Source organism: Rhinoderma darwinii, unplaced genomic scaffold (genome assembly GCF_050947455.1).
Source record: "Rhinoderma darwinii isolate aRhiDar2 unplaced genomic scaffold, aRhiDar2.hap1 Scaffold_525, whole genome shotgun sequence".
Classification (NCBI taxonomy): Eukaryota; Metazoa; Chordata; class Amphibia; order Anura; family Rhinodermatidae; genus Rhinoderma; species Rhinoderma darwinii.
In genome coordinates, this window is record NW_027464074.1 from 5,664 (window position 1) to 32,878 (window position 27,215).

Genomic DNA, 27,215 nt, shown 5'->3' on the forward strand with positions numbered 1-27,215 from the left:
TGAACGTGTACCTGCCGCCAGTTTATCACCCGTGAAGCTGCCACGTCTGAGGTTCGTGGTATCACTGGTCATCTCTAGGTCCTCCACATGTGTGACATTGAAAATTGTTATTCTACTTTGCAGAGTATAAGCCATAGGGGGCGCCGTGTCTGCGGGAGGTGCTGCACCTCATACCGTAACATGTCCAAAAATTTCACCAGTCCTGACCAGTGGCCCCTCATTGTTGGGCCCCTGGTCACATTGGCGTCAGTGTCTTGTTGGATGACCCTGGCGGGTCGTGACTTGATGACAGGATAAGGTCTTCTCCATGGATTACCGGGCGGGTGTCCAAGCTTCTCGGTGACATTTGGGTTCTACTGTAAATGAATTGGGTTATGGGGCTAGGACTCTTCAAAGTGCTGCAGGACCCCCCCCGGTGAGGGGCAGCTCGAGTTCTTCAAGCCTTTGGCTAATTTTAGAGAAAAGTCAATGCTTGGAGGCCCCTGCGTGAGGCACCCCATTGACACCATGTCCACATGAGGCCCCAGAAACTGGAGAAAATTCTGTGGAGAAACACCTCCAGAAGCTTCGACCACAATTCCTGGAAAAGCAGTCTTTATAGAGAGAGCAGCGTGGTGGAGTAACTACAGAAGGCAAAAAAGAAGAAGGGAGAACTGTTAGAATAACTCGAAGAATGGACAATGGGGAACAAGGAGGCGCACACATGGAGCCACCATCGAGATTTAGTGGACCTACCCCACATGGAGCCACCATCGAGATATAGTGGACCTACCCCACATGGAGCCACCATCGAGATATAGTGGACCTACCCCACATGGAGCCACCATCGAGATATAGTGGACCTACCCCACATGGAGCCACCATCGAGATATAGTGGACCTACCCCACATGGAGCCACCATCGAGATATAGTGGACCTACCCCACATGGAGCCACCATCGAGATATAGTGGACCTACCCCACATGGAGCCACCATCGAGATTTAGTGGACCTACCCCACATGGAACCACTAGGAAGATAAGGTACCTTTTAACAATGGACTCATTATGCAGTTGTAGTACTTCGAGCACAGCTCTGCAGAATATGTAGGTGACAGTGTAAGCTGCGCGGTAGGGAGGTCCCTCATCTTTGGTGGCCCGGCTCAGTATTGTAATGATGGTGCGCTCTATTACAGGAATACGCTGGGACATCTATTGCTGATGAGCTGTATCGTGGCAAAGTCTCGTACCTCAGGGGTGAAATTATCCAGCATTATGAGATCTGCTTCAGCCGCTGCGGCCTCCAAGGCTTCCTCCACAGATCTGCACTCCACCTCCACCTTTAGAGTGCGGCCAGCAAGCGCGCGCACACCATGAAGAGCCTGGAACGAAACCCAGACAGAGTAGATGTTATCACTGCACAGTCCTAAAGGAGGATCCCAAAAGATCTGCAATATTGTATTAGCCGCGCGGTCGGTGGCCGATTTCCAGTACGTGGGTTTTAGGGTATGTTCACACGACCTATTTTCAGACGTTTTTTGTGCCATAAACGCCCGAAAATCGGAAGCAGAACGCCTCCAAACATCTGGCCATTGATTTCAATGGGAAAACGGCGTTAGGTTCCGACGAAGCGTTTTTCGCAGCGTTTTTTTTTTTTACGCGTAAAAAAACGGCCGCGAAAAAGAAGTGCAGGACACTTCTTGGGTCTTTTTTTGGAGCCTTTTTCCATAGACTATTAAAAAAAGCTCCAAAACGGCCGTAAAAAACGCTGCAAAAACGCGAGTGGCACAAAAAACGTCTGAAAATCAGGAGCCGTTTTCTCTTGAAGCTCCGTATTTTGAGAAGTTTTTGACTTTGCGTGTGAACAGAGCCTTACAATTACTCCCGTGCGTTACTTCTTCTTTTGTTATTTCTCATGTTAGCCCCAATATCAAACTGGGGAGGCCGTGTAACAAAGGGGGGGTCTCACTGAGCCATGAACATCAAAGATTCTCAGCGTGATTCTACTGCCCGGCACCCGCAACAAGATGGAAAGTCAGGAGGACGCGCCACGGGGGAGACATCCAGGAGGACGCGCCACGGGGGAGACATCCAGGAGGACGCGCCACGGGGGAGACATCCAGGAGGACGCGCCACGGGGGAGACATCCAGGAGGACGCGCCACGGGGGAGACATCCAGGAGGACGCGCCACGGGGGAGACATCCAGGAGGCAGCGCCACGGGGGAGACATCCAGGAGGACGCGCCACGGGGGAGACATCCAGGAGGCAGCGCCACGGGGGAGACATCCAGGAGGCAGCGCCACGGGGGAGACATCCAGGAGGACGCGCCACGGGGGAGACATCCAGGAAGACGCGCCACGGGGGAGACATCTAGGAGGACATGCTATGGGGAGGCATCCAGGAGGACACGCTTTTTTTGGAGCCGTTTTCCATAGGCTCTATTGAAAAAAGCTCCAAAAACGGCCGTAAATGCTATGGGGAGACATCCAGGAGGACACACTATGGGGAGACATCCAGGAGGACACACTATGGGGAGACATCCAGGAGGACACACTATGGGGAGACATCCAGTAGGACACACTATGGGGAAACATCCAGGAGGACACACTATGGGGAGACATCCAGGAGGACACACTATGGGGAGACATCCAGGAGGACACACTATGGGGAGACATCCAGGAGGACACACTATGGGATGTGTATAGTAAGATTCAATCCATTTCTCCTCACCTTTTTGACTCCTCCCATTGCCCATATATGGTTATCCTTTAACATGATCAGATCACCAATCCCGTACCGGTGAGCTCCAGCTCCTCCCACTAGGAGACCATACTTCTCAGGCAGTCGAAATCCAGGAGTGGTTTTGCGGGTACCTGTGACCTGCCCCTGCCATCCTGCCGCCCGTGCCTGCTCTGTCACCTGTCTTGCTAGTGTGGCCACACCACTGACCCGGGATAAGACATTGAGTGCTGGGCGTTCTGCCAGTAGAAGATCATTGACATGACCTGAAAGGTGGAGAATATTGTGAATGAATGGACCCAGAGGATGGGGGGCAGTGATAAGCGGAACACATCTACTTCCTGCTCTTTAGATTTACTATTAGTAAATCTGCCACAGGGTCTTTGGAGCCCATGTAGTCAGATCCCTTGTACCCGGCTGGGCACCCCTGTAGTGGGCAGTTCAATTCTTTGCTCACCTACAACTAAATGCCCCTCATTATCTCTGTCCCACGGCTCCATTCATGGCACAATCTGTTCTATAGCCAGAAGATATAACACCAGTCCCATCACCCCCTGCAGAGCCGCCATATTGTTATATTTACCCAGCATCAGGAAACGGAGGAACCCGCAGGAAAGCCGCAAAATTCAAACCCATGCCCTCCAGTGCTGCAAGACGTCACCACACCCCTCCCGACTGCGGGGGGCAGCACTATACCTCCTCCCCACCTGCGGGGGGCAGCACTATACCTCCTCCCCACCTGCAGGGGGCAGCACTATACCTCCTCCCCACCTGCGGGGGGCAGCACTATACCTCCTCCCCACCTGCAGGGGGCAGCACTATACCTCCTCCCCACCTGCGGGGGGCAGCACTATACCTCCTCCCCACCTGCGGGGGGCAGCACTATACCTCCTCCCCACCTGCGGGGGGCAGCACTATACCTCCTCCCCACCTGCGGGGGGCAGAACTATACCTCCTCCCCACCTGCGGGGGGGCAGCACTATACCTCCTCCCCACCTGCGGGGGGCAGCACTATACCCCCTCCCTGTATGCGGGGGCAGCACTATACCCCCTCCCTGTCTGCGGGGGGCAGCACTATACCCCCTCCCTGTCTGCGGGGGGCAGCACTATACCCCCTCCCTGTCTGCGGGGGGCAGCACTATGTCTCCTCCCCACCTGCGGGGGGCAGCACTATACCCCCTCCCTGTATGCGGGGGCAGCACTATACCCCCTCCCTGTATGCGGGGGCAGCACTATACCTCCTCCCTGTATGCGGGGGCAGCACTATACCCCCTCCCTGTATGCGGGGGCAGCACTATACCCCCTCCCTGTATGCGGGGGCAGCACTATACCTCCTCCCTGTATGCGGGGGCAGCACTATACCCCCTCCCTGTATGCGGGGGCAGCACTATACCCCCTCCCTGTATGCGGGGGCAGCACTTTACCACACCAGATATATGCCTTGAAATGAAAATAATGAGACTAACACATGACACGTCTTATTATATTCTGCCCCCCCCCACCACATCTATATAATGTACTGTAGAGGGGGTGCATGTAAACAATTGTAACGGTAGTAATGGAGGGGAACTATGAGGACAATATGAAACTAGCACTATAGGAACTAATGCGAGACCGGCACTACGGGGGACTAATGCGAGACCGGCACTACGGGGGACTAATGCGAGACCGGCACTACGGGGGACTAATGCGAGACCGGCACTACGGGGGACTAATGCGAGACCGGCGCTACGGGGGACTAATGCGAGACCGGCGCTACGGGGGACTAATGCGAGACCGGCGCTACGGGGGACTAATGCGAGACCGGCGCTACGGGGGACTAATGCGAGACCGGCGCTACGGGGGACTAATGCGAGACCGGCACTACGGGGGACTAATGCGAGACCGGCACTACGGGGGACTAATGCGAGACCGGCACTATGGGGGACTAATGCGAGACCGGCACTACGGGGGGACTAATGCGAGACCGGCACTACGGGGGACTAATGCGAGACCGGCACTACGGGGGACTAATGCGAGACCGGCACTATGGGGGACTAATGCGAGACCGGCACTACGGGGGGACTAATGCGAGACCGGCACTACGGGGGACTAATGCGAGACCGGCGCTATGGGGGACTAATGCGAGACCGGCGCTACGGGGGACTAATGCGAGACCGGCGCTACGGGGGACTAATGCGAGACCGGCGCTACGGGGGACTAATGCGAGACCGGCGCTACGGGGGACTAATGCGAGACCGGCACTACGGGGGACTAATGCGAGACCGGCACTACGGGGGACTAATGCGAGACCGGCCCTACGGGGGACTAATGCGAGACCGGCACTACGGGGGACTAATGCGAGACCGGCGCTACGGGGGACTAATGCGAGACCGGCGCTACGGGGGACTAATGCGAGACCGGCGCTACGGGGGACTAATGCGAGACCGGCGCTACGGGGGACTAATGCGAGACCGGCACTACGGGGGACTAATGCGAGACCGGCCCTACGGGGGACTAATGCGAGACCGGCACTACGGGGGACTAATGCGAGACCGGCGCTGTATTGGTATCATAAATGTTTCCGTGCTCAGTATCTGCAGGGACATCGTGTACATATCAGAACAATGTAGAGATGTCACCTCGGACCGTGGCCACTCTGGTCACTGGCTCAAGCCACGCGCCTTCACTACGCTGCCACTCCACGCTGCAGCCAGCCGCTTCACAAACAGCCGCAAAGAAGGGGGCCCCTGCCAGGACCCCCACCGACTTGCACAATAGTACTGCCTCCTGGCACTCCTGCCCACCACGGGAAGCAGCCCATCCAGCGAAGTCCAGCCATGGCGCATCCTCTGCCAGCCAATCCCGAGCAAGCTGCTGCAGACGACTGCGGGGCAGAAGGAGTCTCAGATCATCAGACGCCATCGTCACTGGTGGTCTACATGTAAAAAACGATCATCAAGATCCAAGACTGATCAAATCCCCGCATCTCTGAATACACCTCAAACTGCTCTAGTACCCCCCGCACCCCGTCCCCTCAATTATACCCCGCACCCCGTCCCCTCAATTATACCCCGCACCACGTCCTCTCAATTATACTCCGCACCCCGTCCCCTCAATTATACCCCGCACCCCGTCCCCTCAATTATACCCCGCACCCCGTCCCCTCAATTATACCCCGCACCCCGTCCTCTCAATTATACCCCGCACCCCGTCCCCTCAATTATACCCCGCACCCCGTCCTCTCAATTATACCCCGCACCCCGTCCCCTCAATTATACCCCGCACCCCGTCCCCTCAATTATACCCCGCACCCCGTCCCCTCAATTATACCCCGCACCCCGTCCTCTCAATTATACTCCGCACCCCGTCCCCTCAATTATACCCCGCACCCCGTCCCCTCAATTATACCCCGCACCCCGTCCTCTCAATTATACTCCGCACCCCGTCCCCTCAATTATACCCCGCACCCCGTCCCCTCAATTATACCCCGCACCCCGTCCCCTCAATTATACCCCGCACCCCGTCCTCTCAATTATACTCCGCACCCCGTCCCCTCAATTATACTCCGCACCCCGTCCCCTCAATTATACCCCGCACCCCGTCCCCTCAATTATACTCCGCACCCCGTCCCCTCAATTATACTCCGCACCCCGTCCTCTCAATTATACCCCGCACCCCGTCCCCTCAATTATACCCCGCACCCCGTCCTCTCAATTATACCCCGCACCCCGTCCCCTCAATTATACCCCGCACCCCGTCCCCTCAATTATACCCCGCACCCCGTCCCCTCAATTATACCCCGCACCCCGTCCTCTCAATTATACTCCGCACCCCGTCCCCTCAATTATACCCCGCACCCCGTCCCCTCAATTATACCCCGCACCCCGTCCTCTCAATTATACTCCGCACCCCGTCCCCTCAATTATACCCCGCACCCCGTCCCCTCAATTATACCCCGCACCCCGTCCCCTCAATTATACCCCGCACCCCGTCCCCTCAATTATACCCCGCACCCCGTCCTCTCAATTATACCCCGCACCCCGTCCCCTCAATTATACCCCGCACCCCGTCCTCTCAATTATACCCCGCACCCCGTCCCCTCAATTATACCCCGCACCCCGTCCCCTCAATTATACCCCGCACCCCGTCCCCTCAATTATACCCCGCACCCCGTCCTCTCAATTATACTCCGCACCCCGTCCCCTCAATTATACCCCGCACCCCGTCCCCTCAATTATACTCCGCACCCCGTCCCCTCAATTATACTCCGCACCCCGTCCCCTCAATTATACCCCGCACCCCGTCCTCTCAATTATACCCCGCACCCCGTCCCCTCAATTATACCCCGCACCCCGTCCCCTCAATTATACCCCGCACCCCGTCCCCTCAATTATACTCCGCACCCCGTCCCCTCAATTATACCCCGCACCCCGTCCCCTCAATTATACTCCGCACCCCGTCCCCTCAATTATACTCCGCACCCCGTCCCCTCAATTATACCCCGCACCCCGTCCTCTCAATTATACCCCGCACCCCGTCCCCTCAATTATACCCCGCACCCCTTCCCCTCAATTATACCCCGCACCCCGTCCCCTCAATTATACCCCGCACCCCGTCCCCTCAATTATACCCCGCACCCCGTCCCCTCAATTATACCCTGCACCCCGTCCCCTCAATTATACCCCGCACCCCGTCCCCTCAATTATACCCCGCACCCCGTCCCCTCAATTATACTCCGCACCCCGTCCCCTCAATTATACTCCGCACCCCGTCCCCTCAATTATACCCCGCACCCCGTCCCCTCAATTATACTCCGCACCCCGTCCCCTCAATTATACTCCGCACCCCGTCCCCTCAATTATACTCCGCACCCCGTCCCCTCAATTATACTCCGCACAAGGGGCGTAACTAGGAAAGACTGGGCCCCATAGCAAACTTTTGACTGGGGCCCCCCTCCCCTGGGTGTCACACAACCCCCCCTTGTAGATAGTGCCTTTTTTACAGCCCCCTCTGTAGATAACGCCCCGCACGCCGTTACACTCCACGCCCCGCACGCCGCTACACTCCACGCCCCGCACGCCGTTACACTCCACGCCCCGCACGCCGTTACACTCCACGCCCCGCACGCCGTTACACTCCACGCCCCGCACGCCGTTACACTCCACGCCCCGCACGCCGTTACACTCCACGCCCCGCACGCCGTTACACTCCACGCCCCGCACGCCGTTACACTCCACGCCCCGCACGACGTTACACTCCACGCCCCGCACGACGTTACACTCCACGCCCCGCACGACGTTACACTCCACGCCCCGCACGACGTTACACTCCACGCCCCGCACGCCGTTACACTCCACGCCCCGCACGCCGTTACACTCCACGCCCCGCACGCCGTTACACTCCACGCCCCGCACGCCGTTACACTCCACGCCCCGCACGACGTTACACTCCACGCCCCGCACGCCCTTACACTCCACGCCCCGCACGCCCTTACACTCCACGCCCCGCACGCCGTTACACTCCACGCCCCGCACGCCGTTACACTCCACGCCCCGCACGACGTTACACTCCACGCCCCGCACGCCCTTACACTCCACGCCCCGCACGCCCTTACACTCCACGCCCCGCACCGTGCTCGCCCTGATTCCCCCCATGCATTGTCTTACCCTCCTGTTGTGTTTCTTTAGCTGCGGATTTGGAAATCTTCATATTTTTGAGAATGATTTTGTTTCTTATAGGAAAAGACAGACGGAGTTATTTATTAACATTTTACAGGGATCAAAGTTTAGAGGTCATTGATGAATGGGGGTAAACAGGGGGGATGGTGGAGGAGGCTCCATAGGGAATGCATTGAGGGCCTAGTGACTCCAGACAGGAGGGAGTGAAGATCACGAGGGAGCGCCGGAGCCAAAAATTATGTGATGCCGGGACACAAAGTATGTCTGAACGCAGCAGCACTGACCCCCCAATGTACAAACGGAGGGGGCAATAAAAGAAAATGGGGAGCGCCCCTCTGTATATATTACCACACACGCCGCTCCCTGTATATATTACCACACACACTGCCCCCTGTATATATTACCACACACACTGCCCCCTGTGTATATTATCACACACACTGCTCCCTGTATATATTACCACACACACTGCTCCCTGTATATATTACCACACACTGCCCCCTGTAGATATTACCACACACACTGCCCCCTGTATATATTACCACACACGCTGCTCCCTGTATATATTACCACACACACTGCTCCCTGTATATATTACCACACACACACGCTGCTCCCTGTATATATTACCACACACACTGCTCCCTGTATATATTACCACACACTGCTCCCTGTATATATTACCACACACACTGCTCCCTGTATATATTACCACACACACTGCTCCCTGTATATATTACCACACACACTGCTCCCTGTATATATTACCACACACACTGCTCCCTGTATATATTACCACACACTGCTCCCTGTATATATTACCACACACACTGCTCCCTGTATATATTACCACACACACTGCTCCCTGTATATATTACCACACACACTGCCCCCTGTATATATTACCACACACACTGCTCCCTGTATATATTACCACACACGCTGCTCCCTGTATATATTACCACACACACTGCTCCCTGTATATATTACCACACACGCTGCTCCCTGTATATATTACCACACACACTGCTCCCTGTATATATTACCACACACACTGCTCCCTGTATATATTACCACACACACTGCTCCCTGTATATATTACCACACACACTGCACCCTGTATATATTACCACACACACTGCCCCCTGTATATATCACCACACACACTGCCCCCTGTATATATTACCACACACACTGCCCTCTGTATATATTACCACACACGCTGCTCCCTGTATATATTACCACACACGCTGCCCCCTGTATATATTACCACACACACTGCTCCCTGTATATATTACCACACACTGCTCCCTGTATATATTACCACACACACTGCTCCCTGTATATATTACCACACACACTGCTCCCTGTATATATTACCACACACACTGCCCCCTGTATATATTACCACACACACTGCTCCCTGTATATATTACCACACACACTGCCCCCTGTATATATTACCACACACACTGCTCCCTGTATATATTACCACACACACTGCCCCCTGTATATATTACCACACACACTGCCCCCTGTATATATTACCACACACACTGCTCCCTGTATATATTACCACACACACTGCTCCCTGTATATATTACCACACACACTGCTCCCTGTATATATTACCACACACGCTGCCCCCTGTATATATTACCACACACACTGCTCCCTGTATATATTACCACACACACTGCCCCCTGTATATATTACCACACACACTGCTCCCTGTATATATTACCACACACACTGCTCCCTGTATATATTACCACACACACTGCTCCCTGTATATATTACCACACACACTGCTCCCTGTATATATTACCACACACACGCTGCTCCCTGTATATATTACCACACACACTGCTCCCTGTATATATTACCACACACACTGCTCCCTGTATATATTACCACACACACTGCTCCCTGTATATATTACCACACACACTGCTCCCTGTATATATTACCACACACGCTGCTCCCTGTATATATTATCACACACACTGCCCCCTGTATATATTACCACACACACTGCCCCTGTATATATTACCACACACGCTGCTCCCTGTATATATTACCACACACACTGCCCCCTGTATATATTACCACACACACTGCCCCCTGTATACATTACCACACACACTGCTCCCTGTATATATTACCACACACGCTGCCCCCTGTATATATTACCACACACGCTGCCCCCTGTATATATTACCACACACACTGCTCCCTGTATATATTACCACACACACTGCTCCCTGTATATATTACCACACACACTGCTCCCTGTATATATTACCACACACGCTGCCCCCTGTATATATTACCACACACACTGCTCCCTGTATATATTACCACACACACTGCCCCCTGTATATATTACCACACACACTGCTCCCTGTATATATTACCACACACACTGCCCCCTGTATATATTACCACACACGCTGCCCCCTGTATATATTACCACACACACTGCTCCCTGTATATATTACCACACACGCTGCTCCCTGTATATATTACCACACACACTGCTCCCTGTATATATTACCACACACACTGCTCCCTGTATATATTACCACACACTGCTCCCTGTATATATTACCACACACACTGCTCCCTGTATATATTACCACACACACTGCTCCCTGTATATATTACCACACACGCTGCTCCCTGTATATATTACCACACACTGCCCCCTGTATATATTACCACACACACTGCTCCCTGTATATATTACCACACACACTGCTCCCTGTATATATTACCACACACGCTGCTCCCTGTATATATTATCACACACACTGCCCCCTGTATATATTACCACACACACTGCTCCCTGTATATATTACCACACACACTGCTCCCTGTATATATTACCACACACACTGCTCCCTGTATATATTACCACACACACTGCTCCCTGTATATATTACCACACACACTGCCCCCTGTATATATTACCACACACACTGCTCCCTGTATATATTACCACACACACTGCTCCCTGTATATATTACCACACACACTGCCCCCTGTATATATTACCACACACACTGCTCCCTGTATATATTACCACACACACTGCCCCTGTATATATTACCACACACACTGCTCCCTGTATATATTACCACACACTGCCCCCTGTATATATTACCACACACACTGCCCCCTGTATATATTACCACACACACACGCTGCTCCCTGTATATATTACCACACACACTGCCCCCTGTATATATTACCACACACACTGCCCCCTGTATATATTACCACACACACTGCCCCCTGTATATATTACCACACACACTGCTCCCTGTATATATTACCACACACACTGCTCCCTGTATATATTACCACACACACTGCCCCCTGTATATATTACCACACACGCTGCTCCCTGTATATATTACCACACACGCTGCTCCCTGTATATATTACCACACACACTGCCCCCTGTATATATTACCACACACACTGCCCCCTGTATATATTACCACACACACTGCCCCTGTATATATTACCACACACACTGCCCCTGTATATATTACCACACACACTGCTCCCTGTATATATTACCACACACACTGCCCCCTGTATATATTACCACACACACTGCTCCCTGTATATATTACCACACACACTGCCCCCTGTATATATTACCACACACACTGCCCCCTGTATATATTACCACACACGCTGCTCCCTGTATATATTACCACACACGCTGCCCCCTGTATATATTACCACACACACTGCCCCCTGTATATATTACCACACACACTGCTCCCTGTATATATTACCCCACACACTGCTCCCTGTATATATTACCACACACACTGCCCCCTGTATATATTACCACACACACTGCCCCCTGTATATATTACCACACACACTGCCCCCTGTATATATTACCACACACACTGCTCCCTGTATATATTACCACACACTGCCCCCTGTATATATTACCACACACACTGCTCCCTGTAGATATTACCACACACACTGCTCCCTGTATATATTACCACACACACTGCTCCCTGTATATATTACCACACACACTGCCCCCTGTATATATTACCACACACACTGCCCCCTGTATATATTACCACACACACTGCCCCCTGTATATATTACCACACACGCTGCTCCCTGTATATATTACCACACACACTGCTCCCTGTATATATTACCACACACACTGCTCCCTGTATATATTACCACACACGCTGCCCCCTGTATATATTACCACACACACTGCTCCCTGTATATATTACCACACACACTGCCCCCTGTATATATTACCACACACACTGCTCCCTGTATATATTACCACACACACTGCCCCCTGTATATATTACCACACACTGCTCCCTGTATATATTACCACACACACTGCCCCCTTTATATATTACCACACACGCTGCCCCCTGTATATATTACCACACACGCTGCTCCCTGTATATATTACCACACACGCTGCTCCCTGTATATATTACCACACACGCTGCTCCCTGTATATATTACCACACACACTGCTCCCTGTATATATTACCACACTCACTGCCCCCTGTATATATTACCACACACGCTGCTCCCTGTATATATTACCACACACGCTGCTCCCTGTATATATTACCACACACACTGCTCCCTGTATATATTACCACACACGCTGCACCCTGTATATATTACCACACACACTGCCCCCTGTATATATTACCACACACGCTGCTCCCTGTATATATTACCACACACGCTGCTCCCTGTATATATTACCACACACGCTGCCCCCTGTATATATTACCACACACACTGCTCCCTGTATATATTACCACACACACTGCTCCCTGTATATATTACCACACACGCTGCACCCTGTATATATTACCACACACACTGCTCCCTGTATATATTACCACACACACTGCTCCTGTATATATTACCACACACACTGCCCCCTGTATATATTACCACACACACTGCTCCCTGTAGATATTACCACACACGCTGCCCCCTGTATATATTACCACACACACTGCCCCCTGTATATATTACCACACACACTGCCCCCTGTATATATTACCACACACACTGCTCCCTGTATATATTACCACACACACTGCTCCTGTATATATTACCACACACACTGCTCCCTGTATATATTACCACACACACTGCTCCCTGTATATATTACCACACACACTGCTCCCTGTATATATTACCACACACACTGCTCCCTGTATATATTACCACACACACCGCTCCCTGTATATATTACCACACACACTGCCCCCTGTATATATTACCACACACTGCTCCCTGTATATATTACCACACACACTGCCCCCTGTATATATTACCACACACACTGCCCCCTGTATATATTACCACACACACTGCCCCCTGTATATATTACCACACACTGCTCCCTGTATATATTACCACACACACTGCCCCCTGTATATATTACCACACACACTGCTCCCTGTATATATTACCACACACACTGCTCCCTGTATATATTACCACACACACTGCTCCCTGTATATATTACCACACACACTGCTCCCTGTATATATTACCACACACACACTGCTCCCTGTATATATTACCACACACGCTGCTCCCTGTATATATTACCACACACACTGCCCCCTGTATATATTACCACACACTGCTCCCTGTATATATTACCACACACACTGCTCCCTGTATATATTACCACACACACTGCTCCCTGTATATATTACCACACACACTGCCCCCTGTATATATTACCACACACGCTGCTCCCTGTATATATTACCACACACACTGCTCCCTGTATATATTACCACACACGCTGCCCCCTGTATATATTACCACACACTGCTCCCTGTATATATTACCACACACACTGCTCCCTGTATATATTACCACACACGCTGCACCCTGTATATATTACCACACACGCTGCTCCCTGTATATATTACCACACACACTGCTCCCTGTATATATTACCACACACACTGCTCCCTGTATATATTACCACACACGCTGCTCCCTGTATATATTACCACACACACTGCTCCCTGTATATATTACCACACACACTGCTCCCTGTATATATTACCACACACACTGCTCCCTGTATATATTACCACACACGCTGCTCCCTGTATATATTACCACACACACTGCCCCCTGTATATATTACCACACACGCTGCCCCCTGTATATATTACCACACACGCTGCCCCCTGTATATATTACCACACACACTGCTCCCTGTATATATTACCACACACACTGCCCCCTGTATATATTACCACACACGCTGCCCCCTGTATATATTACCACACACACTGCCCCCTGTATATATTACCACACACGCTGCTCCCTGTATATATTACCACACACACTGCCCCCTGTATATATTACCACACACACTGCTCCCTGTATATATTACCACACACACTGCTCCCTGTATATATTACCACACACACTGCCCCCTGTATATATTACCACACACACTGCTCCCTGTATATATTACCACACACACTGCTCCCTGTATATATTACCACACACACTGCCCCCTGTATATATTACCACACACACTGCCCCCTGTGTATATTACCACACACACTGCTCCCTGTATATATTACCACACACACTGCTCCCTGTATATATTACCACACACACTGCTCCCTGTATATATTACCACACACACTGCTCCCTGTATATATTACCACACACACTGCTCCCTGTATATATTACCACACACGCTGCCCCCTGTATATATTACCACACACACTGCCCCCTGTGTATATTACCACACACACTGCTCCCTGTATATATTACCACACACACTGCTCCCTGTATATATTACCACACACACTGCCCCCTGTATATATTACCACACACACTGCCCCCTGTGTATATTACCACACACACTGCTCCCTGTATATATTACCACACACACTGCTCCCTGTATATATTACCACACACACTGCTCCCTGTATATATTACCACACACACTGCTCCCTGTATATATTACCACACACACTGCTCCCTGTATATATTACCACACACACTGCTCCCTGTATATATTACCACACACACTGCTCCCTGTATATATTACCACACACACTGCTCCCTGTATATATTACCACACACGCTGCCCCCTGTATATATTACCACACACACTGCTCCCTGTATATATTACCACACACACTGCTCCCTGTATATATTACCACACACACTGCTCCCTGTATATATTACCACACACACTGCTCCCTGTATATATTACCACACACACTGCTCCCTGTATATATTACCACACACACTGCTCCCTGTATATATTACCACACACGCTGCTCCCTGTATATATTACCACACACTGCTCCCTGTATATATTACCACACACACTGCCCCATGTATATATTACCACACACACTGCCCCCTGTATATATTACCACACACACTGCCCCCTGTATATATTACCACACACACTGCCCCCTGTATATATTACCACACACACTGCCCCCTGTATATATTACCACACACACACGCTGCTCCCTGTATATATTACCACACACACTGCTCCCTGTATATATTACCACACACTGCTCCCTGTATATATTACCACACACACTGCTCCCTGTATATATTACCACACACACTGCTCCCTGTATATATTACCACACACGCTGCCCCCTGTATATATTACCACACACACTGCCCCCTGTATATATTACCACACACACTGCTCCCTGTATATATTACCACACACACTGCTCCCTGTATATATTACCACACACACTGCTCCCTGTATATATTACCACACACACTGCTCCCTGTATATATTACCACACACACTGCTCCCTGTACATATTACCACACACACTGATCCCTGTATATATTACCACACACACTGCTCCCTGTATATATTACCACACACACTGCTCCCTGTATATATTACCACACACACTGCTCCCTGTATATATTACCACACACACTGCTCCCTGTATATATTACCACACACACTGCTCCCTGTATATATTACCACACACGCTGCTCCCTGTATATATTACCACACACGCTGCCCCCTGTATATATTACCACACACGCTGCCCCCTGTATATATTACCACACACGCTGCACCCTGTATATATTACCACACACACTGCTCCCTGTATATATTACCACACACGCTGCTCCCTGTATATATTACCACACACACTGCTCCCTGTATATATTACCACACACACTGCTCCCTGTATATATTACCACACACACTGCCCCCTGTATATATTACCACACACGCTGCACCCTGTATATATTACCACACACACTGCCCCCTGTATATATTACCACACACACTGCCCCCTGTATATATTACCACACACGCTGCCCCCTGTATATATTACCACACACACTGCCCCCTGTATATATTACCACACACGCTGCTCCCTGTATATATTACCACACACACTGCCCCCTGTATATATTACCACACACACTGCTCCCTGTATATATTACCACACACGCTGCTCCCTGTATATATTACCACACACACTGCCCCTGTATATATTACCACACACGCTGCTCCCTGTATATATTACCACACACACTGCCCCCTGTATATATTACCACACACGCTGCTCCCTGTATATATTACCACACACACTGCCCCCTGTATATATTACCACACACGCTGCTCCCTGTATATATTACCACACACGCTGCTCCCTGTATATATTACCACACACACTGCTCCCTGTATATATTACCACACACACTGCTCCCTGTATATATTACCACACACACTGCCCCCTGTATATATTACCACACACGCTGCTCCCTGTATATATTACCACACACACTGCTCCCTGTATATATTACCACACACACTGCTCCCTGTATATATTACCACACACACTGCTCCCTGTATATATTACCACACACACTGCTCCCTGTATATATTACCACACACACTGCTCCCTGTATATATTACCACACACACTGCACCCTGTATATATTACCACACACTGCTCCCTGTATATATTACCACACACACTGCCCCCTGTATATATTACCACACACACTGCTCCCTGTATATATTACCACACACACTGCCCCCTGTATATATTACCACACACACTGCACCCTGTATATATTACCACACACACTGCTCCCTGTATATATTACCACACACGCTGCTCCCTGTATATATTACCACACACGCTGCCCCCTGTATATATTACCACACACGCTGCCCCCTGTATATATTACCACACACACTGCCCCCTGTATATATTACCACACACACTGCTCCCTGTATATATTACCACACACGCTGCTCCCTGTATATATTACCACACACGCTGCACCCTGTATATATTACCACACACACTGCCCCCTGTATATATTACCACACACACTGCCCTCTGTAGATATTACCACACACACTGCTCCCTGTATATATTACCACACACGCTGCACCCTGTACATATTACCACACACACACTGCCCCCTGTATATATTACCACACACACTGCTCCCTGTATATATTACCACACACACTGCCCCCTGTATATATTACCACACACACTGCTCCCTGTATATATTACCACACACACTGCTCCCTGTATATATTACCACACACGCTGCTCCCTGTATATATTACCACACACACTGATCCCTGTATATATTACCACACACACTGCTCCCTGTATATATTACCACACACTGCTCCCTGTATATATTACCACACACACTGCTCCCTGTATATATTACCACACACACTGCTCCCTGTATATATTACCACACACACTGCTCCCTGTATATATTACCACACACACTGCTCCCTGTACATATTACCACACACACTGATCCCTGTATATATTACCACACACACTGCTCCCTGTATATATTACCACACACACTGCCCCCTGTATATATTACCACACACGCTGCCCCCTGTATATATTACCACACACACTGCTCCCTGTATATATTACCACACACACTGCTCCCTGTATATATTACCACACACACTACTCCCTGTATATATTACCACACACACTGCTCCCTGTATATATTACCACACACACTGCTCCCTGTATATATTACCACACACACTGCCCCCTGTAGATATTACCACACGCTGCCCCCTGTATATATTACCACACACGCTGCCCCCTGTATATATTACCACACACACTGCCCCCTGTATATATTACCACACACGCTGCCCCCTGTATATATTACCACACACACTGCTCCCTGTATATATTACCACACACGCTGCTCCCTGTATATATTACCACACACACTGCTCCCTGTATATATTACCACACACTGCTCCCTGTATATATTACCACACACTGCCCCCTGTATATATTACCACACACACACTGCTCCCTGTATATATTACCACACACACTGATCCCTGTATATATTACCACACACACTGCTCCCTGTATATATTACCACACACGCTGCTCCCTGTATATATTACCACACACGCTGCCCCCTGTATATATTACCACACACACTGCCCCCTGTATATATTACCACACACACTGCTCCCTGTATATATTACCACACACACTGCTCCCTGTATATATTACCACACACGCTGCCCCCTGTATATATTACCACACACGCTGCCCCCTGTATATATTACCACACACACTGCCCCCTGTATATATTACCACACACGCTGCCCCCTGTATATATTACCACACACTGCTCCCTGTATATATTACCACACACACTGCCCCCTGTATATATTACCACACACACTGCCCCCTGTATATATTACCACACACACTGCCCCCTGTATATATTACCACACACGCTGCTCCCTGTATATATTACCACACACGCTGCCCCCTGTATATATTACCACACACACTGCTCCCTGTATATATTACCACACACGCTGCCCCCTGTATATATTACCACACACACTGCTCCCTGTATATATTACCACACACACTGCTCCCTGTATATATTACCACACACACTGCTCCCTGTATATATTACCACACACACTGCTCCCTGTATATATTACCACACACCGCCCCCTGTATATATTACCACACACACTGCTCCCTGTATATATTACCACACACTGCTCCCTGTATATATTACCACACACACTGCCCCCTGTATATATTAGCACACACGCTGCTCCCTGTATATATTACCACACACGCTGCTCCCTGTATATATTACCACACACACTGCCCCCTTTATATATTACCACACACACTGCTCCCTGTATATATTACCACACACACTGCCCCCTGTATATATTACCACACACACTGCCCCCTGTATATATTACCACACACACTGCTCCCTGTATATATTACCACACACACACACACTGCCCCCTGTATATATTACCACACACACTGCTCCCTGTATATATTACCACACACACTGCCCCCTGTATATATTACCACACACACTGCCCCCTGTATATATTACCACACACACTGCTCCCTGTATATATTACCACACACACACACACTGCCCCCTGTATATATTACCACACACACTGCTCCCTGTATATATTACCACACACACTGCCCCCTGTATATATTACCACACACACTGCTCCCTGTATATATTACCACACACACTGCCCCCTGTATATATTACCACACGCTGCCCCCTGTATATATTACCACACACACTGCTCCCTGTATATATTACCACACACGCTGCTCCCTGTATATATTACCACACACTGCTCCCTGTATATATTACCACACACTGCCCCCTGTATATATTACCACACACACACTGCTCCCTGTATATATTACCACACACACTGATCCCTGTATATATTACCACACACACACTGCCCCCTGTATATATTACCACACACACTGCTCCCTGTATATATTACCACACACTGCCCCCTGTATATATTACCACACACACACTGCTCCCTGTATATATTACCACACACACTGATCCCTGTATATATTACCACACACACACTGCCCCCTGTATATATTACCACACACGCTGCTCCCTGTATATATTACCACACACGCTGCCCCCTGTATATATTACCACACACACTGCCCCCTGTATATATTACCACACACACTGCCCCCTGTATATATTACCACACACACTGCCCCCTGTATATATTACCACACACACTGCCCCCTATATATATTACCACACACACTGCTCCCTGTATATATTACCACACACGCTGCCCCCTGTATATATTACCACACACACTGCTCCCTGTATATATTACCACACACGCTGCCCCCTGTATATATTACCACACACGCTGCCCCCTGTATATATTACCACACACACTGCCCCCTGTATATATTACCACACACGCTGCCCCCTGTATATATTACCACACACACTGCCCCCTGTATATATTACCACACACGCTGCTCCCTGTATATATTACCACACACTGCTCCCTGTATATATTACCACACACACTGCCCCCTGTATATATTACCACACACACTGCCCCCTGTATATATTACCACACACACTGCTCCCTGTATATATTACCACACACGCTGCCCCCTGTATATATTACCACACACACGCTGCTCCCTGTATATATTACCACACACACTGCCCCCTGTATATATTACCACACACACTGCCCCCTGTATATATTACCACACACACTGCTCCCTGTAGATATTACCACACACACTGCTCCCTGTATATATTACCACACACACTGCTCCCTGTATATATTACCACACACACTGCTCCCTGTATATATTACCACACACACTGCCCCCTGTATATAATACCACACACACTGCCCCCTGTATATATTACCACACACACTGCCCCCTGTATATATTACCACACACGCTGCTCCCTGTATATATTACCACACACACTGCTCCCTGTATATATTACCACACACACTGCTCCCTGTATATATTACCACACACACTGCCCCCTGTATATATTACCACACACACTGCCCCCTGTATATATTACCACACACACTGCCCCCTGTATATATTACCACACACACTGCTCCCTGTATATATTACCACACACTGCCCCCTGTATATATTACCACACACACTGCCCCCTGTATATATTACCACACACACTGCTCCCTGTATATATTACCACACACACTGCCCCCTGTATATATTACCACACACACTGCTCCCTGTATATATTACCACACACTGCCCCCTGTATATATTACCACACACACTGCCCCCTGTATATATTACCACACACGCTGCTCCCTGTATATATTACCACACACACTGCCCCCTGTATATATTACCACACACTGCCCCCTGTATATATTACCACACACACTGCCCCCTGTATATATTACCACACACACTGCCCCCTGTATATATTACCACACGCTGCCCCCTGTATATATTACCACACACACTGCTCCCTGTATATATTACCACACACACTGCCCCCTGTATATATTACCACACACACTGCCCCCTGTATATATTACCACACACACTGCTCCCTGTATATATTACCACACACACTGCTCCCTGTATATATTACCACACACTGCCCCCTGTATATATTACCACACACACACTGCTCCCTGTATATATTACCACACACACTGATCCCTGTATATATTACCACACACACTGCTCCCTGTATATATTACCACACACACTGCTCCCTGTATATATTACCACACACGCTGCACCCTGTACATATTACCACACACACTGCTCCCTGTATATATTACCACACACACTGCTCCCTGTATATATTACCACACACACTGCCCCCTGTATATATTACCACACACGCTGCCCCCTGTATATATTACCACACACACTGATCCCTGTATATATTACCACACACACTGCTCCCTGTATATATTACCACACACACTGCCCCCTGTATATATTACCACACACACTGCCCCCTGTATATATTACCACACACACTGCCCCCTGTATATATTACCACACACGCTGCCCCCTGTATATATTACCACACACGCTGCCCCCTGTATATATTACCACACACACTGCCCCCTGTATATATTACCACACACACTGCCCCCTGTATATATTACCACACACACTGCTACCTGTATATATTACCACACACACTGCCCCCTGTATATATTACCACACACACTGCTCCCTGTATATATTACCACACACACTGCTCCCTGTATATATTACCACACACGCTGCTCCCTGTATATATTACCACACACACTGCCCCCTGTATATATTACCACACACTGCCCCCTGTATATATTACCACACACTGCCCCCTGTATATATTACCACACACGCTGCCCCCTGTATATATTACCACACACGCTGCTCCCTGTATATATTACGAAACACGCTGCTCCCTGTATATATTACCACACACACTGCTCCCTGTATATATTACCACACACACTGCCCCCTGTATATATTACCACACACACTGCTCCCTGTATATATTACCACACACACTGCTCCCTGTATATATTACCACACACACTGCTCCCTGTATATATTACCACACACACTGCCCCCTGTATATATTACCACACACACTGCTCCCTGTATATATTACCACACACACTGCTCCCTGTATATATTACCACACACACTGCCCCCTGTATATATTACCACACACACTGCTCCCTGTATATATTACCACACACACTGCTCCCTGTATATATTACCACACACACTGCTCCCTGTATATATTACCACACACACTGCTCCCTGTATATATTACCACACACGCTGCTCCCTGTATATATTACCACACACGCTGCTCCCTGTATATATTACGAAACACGCTGCTCCCTGTATATATTACCACACACACTGCTCCCTGTATATATTACCACACACACTGCCCCCTGTATATATTACCACACACGCTGCTCCCTGTATATATTACCACACACACTGCTCCCTGTATATATTACCACACACACTGCCCCCTGTATATATTACCACACACACTGCCCCCTGTATATATTACCACACACACTGCTCCCTGTATATATTACCACACACGCTGCTCCCTGTATATATTACCACACACACTGCTCCCTGTATATATTACCACACACACTGCTCCTGTATATATTACCACACACACTGCTCCCTGTATATATTACCACACACGCTGCCCCCTGTATATATTACCACACACACTGCTCCCTGTATATATTACCACACACACTGCCCCCTGTATATATTACCACACACACTGCCCCCTGTATATATTACCACACACACTGCTCCCTGTATATATTACCACACACGCTGCTCCCTGTATATATTACCACACACACTGCTCCCTGTATATATTACCACACACACTGCCCCCTGTATATATTACCACACACACTGCCCCCTGTATATATTACCACACACACTGCTCCCTGTATATATTACCACACACACTGCTCCCTGTATATATTACCACACACACTGCCCCCTGTATATATTACCTCACACACTGCCCCCTGTATATATTACCACACACACTGCTCCCTGTATATATTACCACACACACTGCTCCCTGTAGATATTACCACACACACTGCCCCCTGTATATATTACCACACACACACACTGCTCCCTGTATATATTACCACACACAATGCCCCCTGTATATATTACCTCACACACTGCCCCCTGTATATATTACCTCACACACTGCCCCCTGTATATATTACCACACACACTGCTCCCTGTAGATATTACCACACACACTGCCCCCTGTATATATTACCACACACACACACTGCTCCCTGTATATATTACCACACACAATGCCCCCTGTATATATTACCTCACACACTGCCCCCTGTATATATTACCTCACACACTGCCCCCTGTATATATTACCACACACGCTGCCCCTGTATATATTACCACACACACTGCTCCCTGTATATATTACCACACACACTGCTCCCTGTATATATTACCACACAAGCTGCCCCCTGTATATATTACCACACAAGCTGCCCCCTGTATATATTACCACACACGCTGCTCCCTGTATATATTACCACACACACTGCTCCCTGTATATATTACCACACACACTGCTCCCTGTATATATTACCACACACACTGCCCCCTGTATATATTACCACACACACTGCTCCCTGTATATATTACCACACACACTGCTCCCTGTATATATTACCGCACACACTGCCCCCTGTATATATTACCACACACACTGCCCCCTGTATATATTACCACACACGCTGCCCCCTGTATATATTACCACACACACTGCTCCCTGTATATATTACCACACACGCTGCACCCTGTATATATTACCACACACACTGCTCCCTGTATATATTACCACACACACTGCTCCCTGTATATATTACCACACACACTGCCCCCTGTATATATTACCACACACGCTGCCCCCTGTATATATTACCACACACACTGCTCCCTGTATATATTACCACACACGCTGCACCCTGTATATATTACCACACACGCTGCTCCCTGTATATATTACCACACACACTGCTCCCTGTATATATTACCACACACGCTGCACCCTGTATATATTACCACACACACTGCTCCCTGTATATATTACCACACACACTGCCCCCTGTATATATTACCACACACACTGCTCCCTGTATATATTACCACACACACTGCTCCCTGTATATATTACCACACACACTGCTCCCTTTATATATTACCACACACACTGCCCCCTGTATATATTACCACACACACTGCTCCCTGTATATATTACCACACACACTGCTCCCTGTATATATTACCACACACACTGCCCCCTGTATATATTACCACACACACTGCTCCCTGTATATATTACCACACACACTGCCCCCTGTATATATTACCACACACACTGCTCCCTGTATATATTACCACACACACTGCCCCCTGTATATATTACCACACACACTGCCCCCTGTATATATTACCACACACACTGCTCCCTGTATATATTACCACACACACTGCCCCCTGTATATATTACCACACACACTGCTCCCTGTATATATTACCACACACGCTGCTCCATGTATATATTACCACACACACTGCCCCCTGTATATATTACCACACACTGCCCCCTGTATATATTACCACACACACTGCTCCCTGTATATATTACCACACACGCTGCTCCCTGTATATATTACCACACACACTGCTCCCTGTATATATTACCACACACACTGCTCCCTGTATATATTACCACACACACTGCTCCCTGTATATATTACCACACACACTGCCCCCTGTATATATTACCACACACACTGCCCCCTGTATATATTACCACACACGCTGCCCCCTGTATATATTACCACACACTGCTCCCTGTATATATTACCACACACACTGCTCCCTGTAGATATTACCACACACACTGCTCCCTGTATATATTACCACACACACTGCTCCCTGTATATATTACCACACACGCTGCTCCCTGTATATATTACCACACACACTGCCCCCTGTATATATTACCACACACACTGCCCCCCTGTATATATTACCACACACACTGCTCCCTGTATATATTACCACACACACTGCTCCCTGTATATATTACCACACACACTGCCCCCTGTATATATTACCACACACGCTGCCCCCTGTATATATTACCACACACACTGCTCCCTGTATATATTACCACACACACTGCCCCCTGTATATATTACCACACACACTGCCCCCTGTATATATTACCACACACACTGCCCCCTGTATATATTACCACACACACTGCCCCCTGTATATATTACCACACACACTGCCCCCTGTAGATATTACCACACACGCTGCTCCCTGTATATATTACCTCACACACTGCTCCCTGTATATATTACCACACACGCTGCTCCCTGTATATATTACCACACACACTGCTCCATGTATATATTACCACACACGCTGCTCCCTGTATATATTACCACACACACTGCCCCCTGTATATATTACCACACACACTGCCCCCTGTATATATTACCACACACACTGCCCCCTGTATATATTACCACACACACTGCCCCCTGTATATATTACCACACACGCTGCTCCCTGTATATATTACCACACACGCTGCTCCCTGTATATATTACCACACACTGCCCCCTGTATATATTACCACACACGCTGCTCCCTGTATATATTACCACACACACTGCCCCCTGTATATATCACCACACACACAGCTCCCTGTATATATTACCACACACGCTGCTCCCTGTATATATTACCACACACACTGCCCCTGTATATATTACCACACACGCTGCTCCCTGTATATATTACCACACACGCTGCTCCCTGTATATATTACCACACACACTGCTCCCTGTATATATTACCACACACACTGCTCCCTGTATATATTACCACACACGCTGCTCCCTGTATATATTACCACACACGCTGCACCCTGTATATATTACCACACACTGCTCCCTGTAGACAGAATCTAAGGCTAATCTAAGGTGTTCGCCAGATCCGACCGCAATGTGGGATGGACTTTGCTGCTTAGAACCCAGGTTGTCTTACCAGAGTGTAGTTTTGGAAAATAGGTGCAATGCAGGGAAACCTGAGCTGGACATCAAACAGCCAGAAGGTTTACTGAAAGTCCAGAAATGTAGAGGTAATCAGACAAGCCACGGTCAAAACCAGTCGGGAACAGATAATCAGAATCGGTAGGCAGAGGGTTAACGAGAGACAAGCCGAGGTCAGTATACACGAGGTTCAGAAATACAGGCGCAGTCAGGAGCTTGATCAGAAACCAGGAGATAGGA

The 27,215-nt window shown here is 49.0% G+C and overlaps 1 protein-coding gene across 2 annotated transcripts; it reads right to left on the reverse strand.

Annotated features, from left to right (window-relative positions):
• LOC142721906 (nicotinate-nucleotide pyrophosphorylase [carboxylating]-like) lies at window positions 1-27,215 on the reverse strand. Of its 2 annotated transcripts, none has more exons than XM_075848855.1 (6): window positions 26,971-27,215; window positions 8,366-8,430; window positions 5,504-5,634; window positions 2,709-2,983; window positions 1,228-1,359; window positions 1-623 (listed from the first exon to the last, which is right to left on the reverse strand). In XM_075848855.1, the coding sequence occupies exons 3-6, from the start codon at window positions 5,619-5,621 to the stop codon at window positions 381-383; spliced, it is 768 nt and encodes a 255-aa protein (XP_075704970.1). In that variant the 5' UTR covers window positions 5,622-5,634; window positions 8,366-8,430; window positions 26,971-27,215; the 3' UTR covers window positions 1-380. The 2 variants fall into 2 exon arrangements, with proteins under 2 accessions (XP_075704970.1, XP_075704969.1); XM_075848854.1 differs by having other exon boundaries at window positions 5,339-5,634.